This window comes from Chiloscyllium plagiosum, unplaced genomic scaffold (assembly GCF_037043375.1).
Source record: "Chiloscyllium plagiosum isolate Xiang-an unplaced genomic scaffold, Cpla_swu_hap1 HiC_scaffold_11, whole genome shotgun sequence".
Lineage (NCBI taxonomy): Eukaryota > Metazoa > Chordata > Chondrichthyes > Orectolobiformes > Hemiscylliidae > Chiloscyllium > Chiloscyllium plagiosum.
Genome location: NW_028270149.1, coordinates 72,857,630 through 72,869,722, shown reverse-complemented (window position 1 = coordinate 72,869,722; position 12,093 = coordinate 72,857,630). Strand labels below are relative to the sequence as shown.

The following is a 12,093-nucleotide window of genomic DNA, read 5'->3' as shown; positions in this document are numbered from 1 at the left end:
GTACAATCACCAGCTCCAAAGAATCCTACACTCCTTGGATTGACCAATTTTTTGACAATTAACTCCATCCTTGTGAACATTGTACAATCCTGTAATGCTGTAATCATCCTAGTGTACTCTGGTGTGACACGAAGACAAGCACTTGTCTTAACTTATAACCAATCAACGATGTGACTGTTTCTACAGCATTTTTCACTCATACAAGTACTTCATTGAATCTTTTTTGATCAGCAAATTATTTTGATCTCTTCCTCATTTTCAAATTTACAGGAAGGATTGTTTAATGGGAATCAGAAGTATGGAACCATAACTAACTTTTTGACTTTTTAGCCTGAGGCCAATTGTAGAGTCCCCCTTCCGTGCAATATCAGATCACCCAACAAAACAACAATACAAATCTATTTATGTCTAGTTTAATATGATCAGCTATCTGAATAAACTTGCTATGTTGACTAGAAACTGAATAATGTATATAAAGGAAATTAAAGAACATTTTTGTCTCTTTTTATTGTACTATTTGGCTTTTCATTAAAACAAAGAAAATTAAACAGGAGAAGGCCATTTGGCCCCTTGAACCTGGCCCATCCTTCAATATGATCATGGCTGATCATCTTACTCAGTACCCTGTTTCTACTTTCTCCCCATACTCTCCGTTCTTAAGAACTACATCTAGCTCCTTAAAAACATTCAATATTTTGGTCTTGATCACTTTCTGTGACAGAGAATTCCACAGGTTCAGCATTCTCTGGATGAAGAAATTTCTTGTCTAAATACGAAATGACCACCACCTCATCCTTATGCTGTGATCCCAGGTTCTTGACCAGCAGGTAGAAAGCCTGACCAAAGAGAGCGGTGCAGGACTGAATTTTGGGGAAACAAAGTCAGGAAAGATGGAGATGTGTCAGAGGGATAGTATTTTGGTGATGGTGACCATAATTCAGTAAAATTAAAGACAGTAAGTGCTCAGAATACTGGAGAAACCCCAGTGAGTCTGGCAGTGTCTTAGCCAGAAGGAAACACTTAAAATTTCAGGTGCACAATGTACCGCCTTCAGTACCCTGAGGGTGTAATGTGATGTGTGAATAGTTGAAAATGGGTTGGCTGTACAGGAAGCAACCCACACAATGCAATAACTAGGATTGTGTTGGGGGTGGTGGGGGAGGGGGGAGTGGAGGATAACCGATATGAAGAAGAATGATCATGTTCTGAAATTTTTAAACTGAATGCCTGTATTGAGTTCTGAAAGCTGTAAGGTGCCCAGATGGAAGATATGAGGTGTTGCTCCTTCAGCTTGCCTTGAACCCTGTTGGAGACTGCAGCAAACCTGAAACAAAAGTAATGGCATGGAACATGGCGTAGTGAGGCAGCAGGTAACTGTAGGCTTGCAGTCGAGAGTGGGGTGCTGGATAAGCACAGGTCAGGCAGCATCCGAGGAGCAGGAGAATCGACTTTCAGGGCTCGTACCCAAAACATTGATTTTCCTGCTCCTCGGATGCTGCCTGACCTGCTGTGTTTTTCCAGCACCCCCACTCTCGACTCTGATCTCCAGCATTTGCAGTCCTTGCTTTCTCCCACCTGGAAGCTTGGAGTCATGTTTACAGACCAAGCATTAGGTGTTTGGCAAACCAGTCACCCAGTCTACGTTCCATCTTCCAAGTGTACAGGAGGCTGTATTGTGAGCAGCAAACAGAGTAGTAGGTTGAATAAGGTGCAGGCAAATTGCTGCTTCACCTGGAGTATGAGAGTGGGGCTTTGGATGCTGAGGAGATAAATATGCAAGTGTTGCGCCACTTTCTCTTTCACTGGAAGATACGCTGGGAATGTGGGGAGGTGCCGTGAGTGGAGGAAGAGTAGACAAGCATACCCTGGAAGAAAACGACTGCAGATTTCTGATCAGGGAGGGGAGAGGAATATGTGTCTGCTGGGAATGGTGATTTACAATACTTTGGATATGGATACTGATGGAATAGAAAGCAAGCATCAGACTCTATTGTTGTGGGAGGGAAGGGAAGGGGTGAGATCAGAAGTGCAAGAAATTAGTCGCACACAACTGAGGACTCTAACAACCATTTCTCCAAAGAATCCTCAGTTGAGGAAGTAAGCAAATAAATCTGAGGAGTACTGCAGAAGGTAGCATCATCAGAACAGATGTGATGGACCATGAGTTGCTCTCTACAGCCAATCAATTTTCAACTATTCATCCTTCCCATTAGCACCAACTGATCATTATTTCCCTTCACTTATCATCAGCTACCTCTTTCTTTAGCTGGTCCTCCTCTCTCTCCCTCCCTATTTCTCTATTATTCCTTTCCTTTCCCCCACTTTCCTTTCCCCCACATTCCTTTCCCCCACTTCCCTTTCCCTTTCCCTTCCTTCCCCCCTCTTTCTTTCTTTCCCTTTCCTTTCCTTTCCTTCCCCCCCCTTTCTTTCCATCCCCCCCTTATCTTTCCATCCCCCCCTTTTCTTTCCATCCCCCCCTTTTCTTTCCATCCCCCCCTTTTCTTTCCATCCCCCCCTTTTCTTTCCATCCCCCCCTTTTCTTTCCATCCCCCCCTTTTCTTTCCATCCCCCCCTTTCCTTTCCATTCCCCCTTTCCTTTCCATGCCCCCTTTCCTTTCCTTCCCCCCCTTTTCTTCCCCCCCTTTTCTCCCCCCCCCCTTTTCTCCCCCCCCCCTTTTCTCCCCCCCTTTTCTCCCCCCCCTTTTCTCCCCCCCCTTTTCTCCCCCCCCTTTTCTCCCCCCCCCTTTTCTCCCCCCCCCTTTTCTCCCCCCCCTTTTCTCCCCCCCCTTTTCTCCCCCCCCTTTTCTTCCCCCCCCTTTTCTCCCCCCCTTTTCTTCCCCCCCCCTTTTCTCCCCCCCCTTTTCTCCCCCCCCTTTTCTTCCCCCCCCTTTTCTTCCCCCCCCTTTTCTCCCCCCCCTTTTCTCTCCCCCCCTTTTCTCTCCCCCCCTTTTCTCTCCCCCCCCTTTTCTCCCCCCCTTTTCTCCCCCCCTTTTCTCCCCCCCTTTTCTCCCCCCCTTTTCTCCCCCCCTTTTCTCCCCCCCTTTTCTCCCCCCCTTTTCTCCCCCCCCTTTTCTCCCCCCCCTTTTCTCCCCCCCCCTTTTCTTCCCCCCCCTTTTCTTCCCCCCCCTTTTCTTCCCCCCCTTTTCTTCCCCCCCCTTTTCTTCCCCCCCCTTTTCTTCCCCCCCTTTTCTTCCCCCCCCTTTTCTTCCCCCCCTTTTCTTCCCCCCCCTTTTCTTCCCCCCCTTTTCTTCCCCCCCTTTTCTTCCCCCCCTTTTCTTCCCCCCCTTTTCTTCCCCCCCTTTTCTTCCCCCCCTTTTCTTCCCCCCCCTTTTCTTCCCCCCCCTTTTCTTCCCCCCCCTTTTCTTCCCCCCCCTTTTCTTCCCCCCCCTCTTCCCCCCCCTCTTCCCCCCCCTTTTCTTCCCCCCCTTTTCTTCCCCCCCTTTTCTTACCCCCCTATTCTTACCCCCTTTTCTTATCCCCCCTTTTCTTACCCCCCTTTTCTTCCCCCCCCCTTTTCTCCCCCCCATTCTTCCCTCCCCTTTTCTTACCCCCTTTTCTTACCCCCCCTTTTCTTACCCCCCTTTTCTTCCCCCCCCTTTTCTCCCCCCCCCTTTTTACCCCCCCCTATTCTTCCCCCCCCTTTTCTTCCCCCCCTTTTCTTCCCCCCCTTTTCTTCCCCCCTTTTCTTACCCCCCTTTTCTTCACCCCCCTTTTCTTCCCCCCCCCTTTTCTTCCCCCCCTTTTCTTACCCCCCTTTTCTTCCCCCCCCCTTTTCTTCCCCCCCTTTTCTTCCCCCCCTTTTCTTCCCCCCCCTTTTCTTCCCCCCCCTTTTCTTCCCCCCCCTTTTCTTCCCCCCCCTTTTCTTCCCCCCCTTTTCTTCCCCCCCCCCTTTTCTTCCCCCCCCCTTTCTTCCCCCCCCTTTTCTCCCCCCCTTTTCTTCCCCCCCCTTTTCTCCCCCCCTTTTCTTCCCCCCCCTTTTCTTCCCCCCCCTTTTCTTCCCCCCCTTTTCTTCCCCCCCCTTTTCTTCCCCCCCCCTTTTCTTCCCCCCCTTTTCTTCCCCCCCTTTTCTTCCCCCCCTTTTCTTCCCCCCCTTTTCTTCCCCCCCCTTTTCTTCCCCCCTTTTCACCCTCCCCTTTTCACCCTCCCCTTTTCTTCCCCCCCTTTTCTTCCCCCCCTTTTCTTCCCCTCCTTTTCTTCCCCCCCTTTTCTTCCCCCCCTTTTCTTCCCCCCCTTTTCTTCCCCCCCTTTCCTTCCCCCCCTTTCCTTCCCCCCCCTTTCCTTCCCCCCCTTTCCTTCCCCCCCTTTCCTTCCCCCCCCTTTCCTTCCCCCCCTTTCCTTCCCCCCCCTTTCCTTCCCCCCCCTTTCCTTCCCCCCCTTTCCTTCCCCCCCCCTTTCCTCCCCCCCCCTTTCCTTCCCCCCCTTTCCTTCCCCCCCCTTTCCTTCCCCCCCCTTTCCTCCCCCCCCCTTTCCTCCCCCCCCCTTTCCTCCCCCCCCTTTCCTCCCCCCCCTTTCCTCCCCCCCCTTTCCTCCCCCCCTTTCCTTCCCCCCCCTTTCCTTCCCCCCCTTTCCTTCCCCCCCCTTTCCTTCCCCCCCCTTTCCTTCCCCCCCCTTCCTTCCCCCCCCTTTCCTTCCCCCCCCTTTCCTTCCCCCCCTTTCCTTCCCCCCCCTTCCTTCCCCCCCCTTTCCTTCCCCCCCTTTCCTTCCCCCCCTTTCCTTCCCCCCCCTTTCCTTCCCCCCCCTTTCCTTCCCCCCCCTTTCCTTCCCCCCCCTTTCCTTCCCCCCCCTTTCCTTCCCCCCCCTTTCCTTCCCCCCCCTTTCCTTCCCCCCCCTTTCCTTCCCCCCCCTTTCCTTCCCCCCCCTTTCCTTCCCCCCCCTTTCCTTCCCCCCCCCTTTCCTCCCCCCCCTTTCCTTCCCCCCCCCCCTTTCTTTTCCTTTCCTTCCCCGTTTCCTTTCCTTCCCCGTTTCCTTTCCTTCCCCCTTTCCTTTCCTCCCCCCCCTTTCCGTTCCTTTCCCTCCCCCCCCTTTCCTTTCCCTCCCCCTTTTCCTTTTACCCTCCTTCCTTTCCTTTCCCTTCCTTTCCCCTTCCTCCTTTCCTTTCCCTTCCCCTCCTTTCCTTTCTCTTTCATTCCTTTCCCTTTCATTCCTTTCCCTTTCATTCCTTTCCCTTTCTTCCCTTTCCCTTTCTTCCCTTTCCCTTTCTTCCCTTTCCCTTTCTTCCCTTTCCCTTTCTTCCCTTTCCCTTTCTTCCCTTTCCCTTTCTTCCCTTTCCCTTTCTTCCCTTTCCCTTTCTTCCCTTTCCCTTTCTTCCCTTCCCCTTTCTTCCCTTTCCCTTTCTTCCCTTCCCCTTCCCCTTCCCCTTTCTTCTGGGTCTCAATTCAGATGAATCTTCAAGGAGTTGCGAGTTCACTTGGGTAAATTTCAATGTACTCTGCAACTTTGTCATCCATCTGTGCCACTGTTTGGACGACTTTGTTTTTGAGCATCTACTTCAGTGATGTAGAGTTTTGGAAGAGAATTTCTAATGCTCATCACTGACATTTTGAATTACATATTAGCTGCACAATTATTTGTTGTGCAATCACAATGGCTGTGTTTTAACTGGACAGTGTATCTAGCACTCCTCCTTGATACCAATCAATATATTAAAGTGTGGGATTGGTGGTGAAAATCTGAGAGGTGGCAGTCTTGACATCAAGTTTGCACACAGGTGCAAGGAGCTAAACAGCCACCTCTTAATCATGTGCTTTTATATAATTCTGTCAAGTAGGTTTGCGCCAGGGCAGGTTTGATTTCAGTGAGCAGGTGATACATACAAAGGTTAGATTTTTTTTCAGTAAAAGTTGGAGATCATCCTGTGTATCATGTACATGAAAAGTGAATCACTTTTTGACTGAAAATTGGGGAAGCAACTTCACACAAAATCAGTAATTATCCAAATATATATGCTGTTGACTCTTAAGTCATAGAGATGTACAGCATGGAAACAGACCCTTCGGTCCAACCCGTCCATGCTGACCAGATATCCCCACCCAATCTAGTCCCACCTGCTAGCACCTGGCCCATATCCCTCCAAACCCTTCCTATTCATATACCCATCCAAATGCCTCTTAAATTTTGCAATTGTACCAGCCTCCTCCACTTCCTCTGGCAGCTCATTCCATACCCATATATTGAACCCAAAGAATTATTTCTAATGATTAAGATTTGAGTCTTAGAGTGATTTGAGTAGCAATGATGATGTTTCAATTTTAAGGCCTAAAAGACCAGAAACTATTTGCAAAAACGTAAAGTCTTTGGGATTTTATGCAATTGCGTAGTTGGAGAGATGTGTTTCCACAGAATGTCTCCTGATCATGCACTGTAACTTTGGCTGTGTTCCATAAGAAACATCAATGAAAATATTGAGATTTCCAACTGCTGTTCTGGTGTCACTTCAAAATGAACCCCGTTGAAATTAGTTGGTAGTTATGTTCTAGTTGAGTACGATTGAAATATTATTTTACTGTTCCAACAAAATGCTACATTCATCTAATTATATTTGATCAATTGTCTTGTTTCCTAACAAGGGTAGGAACAGCAAATAATAATTTCCAAACCGAGTAAAATTAGTGTGCATTGTCAAATGATATACCCTATGGAATATGTTGTGGGATGATATGCTCTGTGGACTTGAAAGGTGTTGCAGAGACCTCTATGGTTCAAAAGTAGTGTTACAAGCAAGAAGTTGTTGGATAAAATGTTTGAGTTTCTTAATAGAGAGTTCAGTGTTGGAAATTGGCCAAGGTTTGAAAGGGACTTGACAAGGAAACTCCAGCCACTTTGGTTTGTAGGAAAATTCCTCTCTTCCACGCACCCCCGCCCTGCCCAATTAGTTTCTGTAATATTTTAGTTATTGTTGCCCCACAGGGAACGAAACACAAGCATTTCTAATGATCTGGGTCAATAGTGAAATCAACTACTAGTGCCATTCCTAAATTGCATTATTTAGTTTATTTTTAATTCCACAGGACTTTAACTTTTTTTTAAAATAAGAAGAATATATTCCATTCTAGTTATGTTCGATCACAATATGGATAAGAAATTAAACCAGCCCAGCAGCTTGACTGTTCAAGTTGCAATCTGTATTTCATTGTGAAGATTCCAGTTGAAGACTGATTTCCTCGTTGGGAAAGAAGGTCACTGTACCAGAAGTTGTTGTTTTAAAATTGCACAGTCTTGTCATTAGAAACAGCACACACAGGGTCAGTGATGTTTTCCGAGAGCTTGGTTGTACATTGCACAGAAATTGCACATTTTAACATCCATGGAGATCAGCTAATATTCATCGAATGGAAAGCTTCGAAGCAGGATGTCCTTCTTTGTTAACACAGGCTGGATGCAAGGCAATCTCTTGTAGTTATCGAACATAGACCAAGTGAAGGGGTTAGCTGTTCTGCTGTAATTAAAATTGCCAGCATTGTCCTTCAGAAGCAATTTTGGACACTATAATGTCTAAGCTTTCATTCTATTAATTTACCTAGAATGTTAAAGAGACTGGAAGAAACCTCCATTCTATATTAAAACATGCCAGTGAATTGGGAAATGTTGACATTTAATCTGAAGTAATTGACAGTATCTTGCCTATACTTTAGGCACATCTATACACGCACAGAGACACATTCTCACGCACACAGGTATACAGACTGTTGTATGTTTTAGGCATATATATACACACTAAAGATGTTCTGCTATAATGCAGTTGACAAATTGTGAGCATTGTTTTTAGAGCGTGAACATTTAACAAGTGTTGGCAGTAACGCGATTGCATCGTCAACACTTTAAGCACTGTTTCTAAAGCACAATTTTCTATAGCGTAGGGTTACGTTATGCCAGATTGTATTTCCCCAGATAGAAACAGCTTTGCAGTTACAGCCAAGACCTATGCAGCTGGGATTTTTTAAAACTCTTGCTAAGCCAGCTACATGTTAGGGTAGAGTCAGTTAGAAAATGTTTGTTTAAAATTTTGCTCAGTGTAATCTTGGCTCAATAAAAGAGAGTACAAATAAATGTATATCTTGCTGATTTTCACTTTTTTATGCAAGTAAAACAACTTGAGTCTTAGCTCCTATGTCCAATGATTGCTTTTTGATATGGTGGATTGTGTATTCAATTTTATGATTCAGAATACTGAGTCTATGCTATATTCCAGTAGCTAGTGTACAGAGTAAAGATTGTATAGACATCTCTAGTATCACTGATTTACCTAGATGATGGACTGTAAACAGCACATTCCAGTTGTCAGACCCTGAACCAGCTGACAGCAATGATTGCTGTTGATGCTTTTGTGAAGCTCTCAAGAATAAAACCCATAAAAATGGCAGAAATGTTACTCTTTGGACTAGTAAAGGAAATGTGGTCTAATCAATAGCTTCAGACCAAAGGCAAACACTTACCATTCAGACCTGATCTGATTAATGTGAAATATTGCCAATGCTGGAAATTTCAAGCAAGAGCCGAAAATGCTGAAGAAAATCAGCTGGTCTGACAACATCTGTGGAGAGAGAAAGAGTTATGTTTTTAAGTCCAGATGACTCCTCTTCAGAATTGGTCTAATTAATAGCTCAGAGTGTAAACAATTGTTCACCATTCACAATCGTGGAGGAGAGAGAAAAAGGAATTTTTAATCAAATCGAACAAAAGTGACTTGTGTAAGTATTAGATGTGTTGAGCAAATGTCACTATAATTTATTAAAATGGTAATGTACGTATGAATATTATGAGCTATGAAATAATCCCAGTCGGATTGTAGAATTACTATAAAATGCTGACCTTTGAGGTCCTATTACTTTCCTCTATTATATTTCTTTTTTAACAAGTAGTCTTGTGCTTTTTTGATTGTCAGATTCTGACTCGAAAACCAAATTATTACAAGAGCTTCTTTCTGGCATTGCTAAGCCTGTGGTAAGTAAGATTAGAGATTTACAAAGCGAAACTCAATTGATGTATTAGTGCCACATAATGGCTGGCTGATTTAATGTACCAGGCACACAATCCCACAATGGGCTCAGGATCAATCTCTGGTTTATGCCCTGATTATTGATTCTGATATTATAGTAATGATGCTGTAGTTGTTTTCAGTGCTCCAGGGCAAGGAAGGGGGAAAGCAAGGAGGTTCCTATATTTACTTGCTATCCGATATCCGACACTGTTTTCTAATTAATGTTCTTAGTCCTGCAGTTCTTGCTCCTATTTCTTGTGCTTTCATTATGAGAAAATGGAATAAAACCTTTTTGAGATGGTCTATCTTTTGACAAGGTATACCTCAATCTTTAATGGGGAGGTAACGGCATAGGAGTATTGGCACTAGACTCTTAATCCAATGACCCAGGTAACGTTTCCGGGACTTGGGTTCAAATCCTACTGTGGCAGATTATGGAATTTGAAATCAGTAAAAACTTGGAATTAAAAACCTTGTGATGACCAAGAGACCATTGTTGATTATTGTTAAAAACCCGTCAGCTTCAATGAAGTTCTTACCTGGTTTGACCTTCATGTGATGCCAGAGCAACAGCAATGTGGTTGACTGCCCTTTGAAGCAACCGAGCAAGCTACTCTTAAAAATGTGTTGCTGGAAAAGTGCAGCAGGTCAGGCAGCATCAAAGGAGAAGGAGAATCGACTTTTCAGGCATAAGCCCTTCTTCACGAATGAGGAGGGTGTGCCAAGCAGGCCAAGATAAAAGGTAGGGAGAGGGACTTGGGGGATGAGCGTTGGGAATGCGATAGGTGGAGGGAGGTTAAGGTGAGGGTGATAGGCCGGAGAGGGGGTGGGGGCGGAGAGGTCCGGAAGAAGATTGCAGGTCAAGAAAGCGGTGTTGAGTCAGAGGGTTGGGACTGAGAAAAGGTGGGGGGGAGGGGAAATGAAGAAGCTGGAGAAATCTCTATTCATCCCTTGTGGTTGGAGGGTTCCGAGGCAGAAGATGAGTCGCTCTTCCTCCAGGCGCCGTGTTGCCATGGTCTGGCGATGGAGGAGGCCAAGGACCTGCATATCCTTGGCGGAGTGGGAGGGGGAATTAAAGTGTTCAGCCACGGGGCGGTTGGGTTGGTTGGTGCGGGGGCACCAACCAACCACCTCTGGGACATCCGCACCAACCAACCACCTCTGGGACACCCGCACCAACCAACCCAACCGCCCCGTGGCTGAACACTTTAACTCCCCCTCCCACTTCGCCAAGGTCATGCAGGTCCTTGGCTGCCTCCATTGCCAGACCAGGGCAACACGACGCCTGGAGGAAGAGTGACTCATCTTCCGCCTAGGAACCCTCCAACCACAAGGGATGAATAGAGATTTCTCCAGCTTCCTCATTTCCCCTCTCCCCACCTTTTCTCAGTCCCAACCCTCAGACTCAGCACCGCCTTCTTCCCGACCTCTCCGGCCTATCACCCTCACCTTAACCTCCTTCTACATAACGCATTCCCAACGCCCCTCCCCCAAGTCCCTCCTCCCTACCTTTTATCTTAGCCTGTTTGGCACACCCTCCTCATTCCTGAAGAAGGGCTTATGCCCGAAATGTCGATTCTCCTTCTCCTTTGATGCTGCCTGACCTGCGCTTTTCCAGCAACACATTTTAAGCTCTGATCCCCAGCATCTGCAGTCCTCACTTTCTCCTAGCAAGCTACTCTGTTGTATCAACTGCTATAAAGCCTAAAGAAAGAAATAAAATTGGACAGGCCACCTGCCATCAATTAATGCACTGGAAATGACAGCAAACACAGCCCTGTTTATTGTGTAAAGTGCTCCTTACCAATATGGTAGGGGTCATGTTGGGAGAGCTGACTTGCAGACATGTCACGAGCAATTGTTTACTGAATCATACCTTGCAAATAATGTCCCAAGCAACATCACCATCCCTTGATTATGTCCTGTCCCACTGGCAGCACAGACCCAACAGAGGTAGTGGTGTACAGTTGAGAGGGGCAGAGTTGTCCTGTGAGTCCTCAACATTAGCTGTGCAACCCATAAAGTCTAATGGCATCAGGTCAAAGATGGGCAAATAAATCGCCTTCTGATTACCACGTTTAACACTTTAACAGCCAAGCTGTTTCACTACAGCTATAACACTGGCATCTAATTGACAATGTGGAAAATTTCCTAGCTATTTCCTGAAAGCATATAACAGGAGCCAGTTACTGTCCCATCAGTCTTCTCTTGATTGCCTGTAAAATGATGATATGTGTTATTAACAATACTATGAGCAGCGCTTGTTTAGCGATAATCTCCTCCACATCCTATGAATGATTAAAACCAAAACATCCTTCATGGCAGACTTACCAAGAAAGTGAGAGCTCATGGATTCCAAGGCAAAATGGCATGTTGGATCCAAAACTACCTGAGGCAGGAAGCAAAGGGTTGTCGTGGCAAGATGTTTCTGTGAATGGGCATCTGTTTCTAGGGATTTTCCATAGGGCTTGGTACTGGGATCCTTGCTGTTTGTTAATGATTTGGACTTGCCTGCAGGGGGAATGATTGAGAGATTCAGGGATGACATGAAAGTTAGTAGTATGGTAAATAGGAAAGAGAATAAACTATAAGCCGCAGGAGGATATGGAAGAACTTGTTAGCTGAACAGGAGAAAGTGAGGACTGACGAAGGGCTTATGCCCAAAACATCAATTCTCCTGCTCCTCCGATACTGCTTGACCTACTGTGCTTTTCCAGCATCACACTCTCAATTCTTGTTAGCTGAATTGAGCAGTGGCAAATGGAATTCAACCCAGAAAAATTTGGGAGGGCTAATAATGAATGGTAGGACCCTGGAAAGCATGGAAGTTCAGAGGGACCTTGAGGTACATATCAACAGATCTGTGAAGATAGCAGGACAAGTAGATAAGGTGTTTAAGAAGCTGTATAATATACTTGGCTTTAATAGCTGAGGCATAGAACAGAAGAGCAAGGAGTTATGCTGGAATTGTATAAAGCACTAGTTTGGCCACAAATGGTACACTGATTCTGGTCAGTACATAATAGACTGGATGTGATTATATTGGAGAGGGTACAAAAGAGATTTGCCAGGATGCTTTCTGGGTTGGAGGATCTGAAATATGAGGAAAGACTAGA

General features: G+C 46.1%; 1 protein-coding gene across 5 annotated transcripts in view; it reads left to right on the top strand.

Moving 5' to 3' along the window:
- Nucleotides 1-12,093, top strand: part of LOC122557122 (fibronectin type-III domain-containing protein 3A-like) — a 153,702-nt gene that overhangs the window by 97,883 nt on the left and 43,726 nt on the right. For all 5 annotated transcript variants that reach the window (XM_043704459.2, XM_043704456.2, XM_043704458.2 and 2 more), the window contains one exon: nucleotides 8,882-8,940. In XM_043704459.2, coding sequence (XP_043560394.1) covers nucleotides 8,882-8,940 — 59 coding nt within the window. The remainder of the gene's footprint in view (nucleotides 1-8,881; nucleotides 8,941-12,093) is intronic.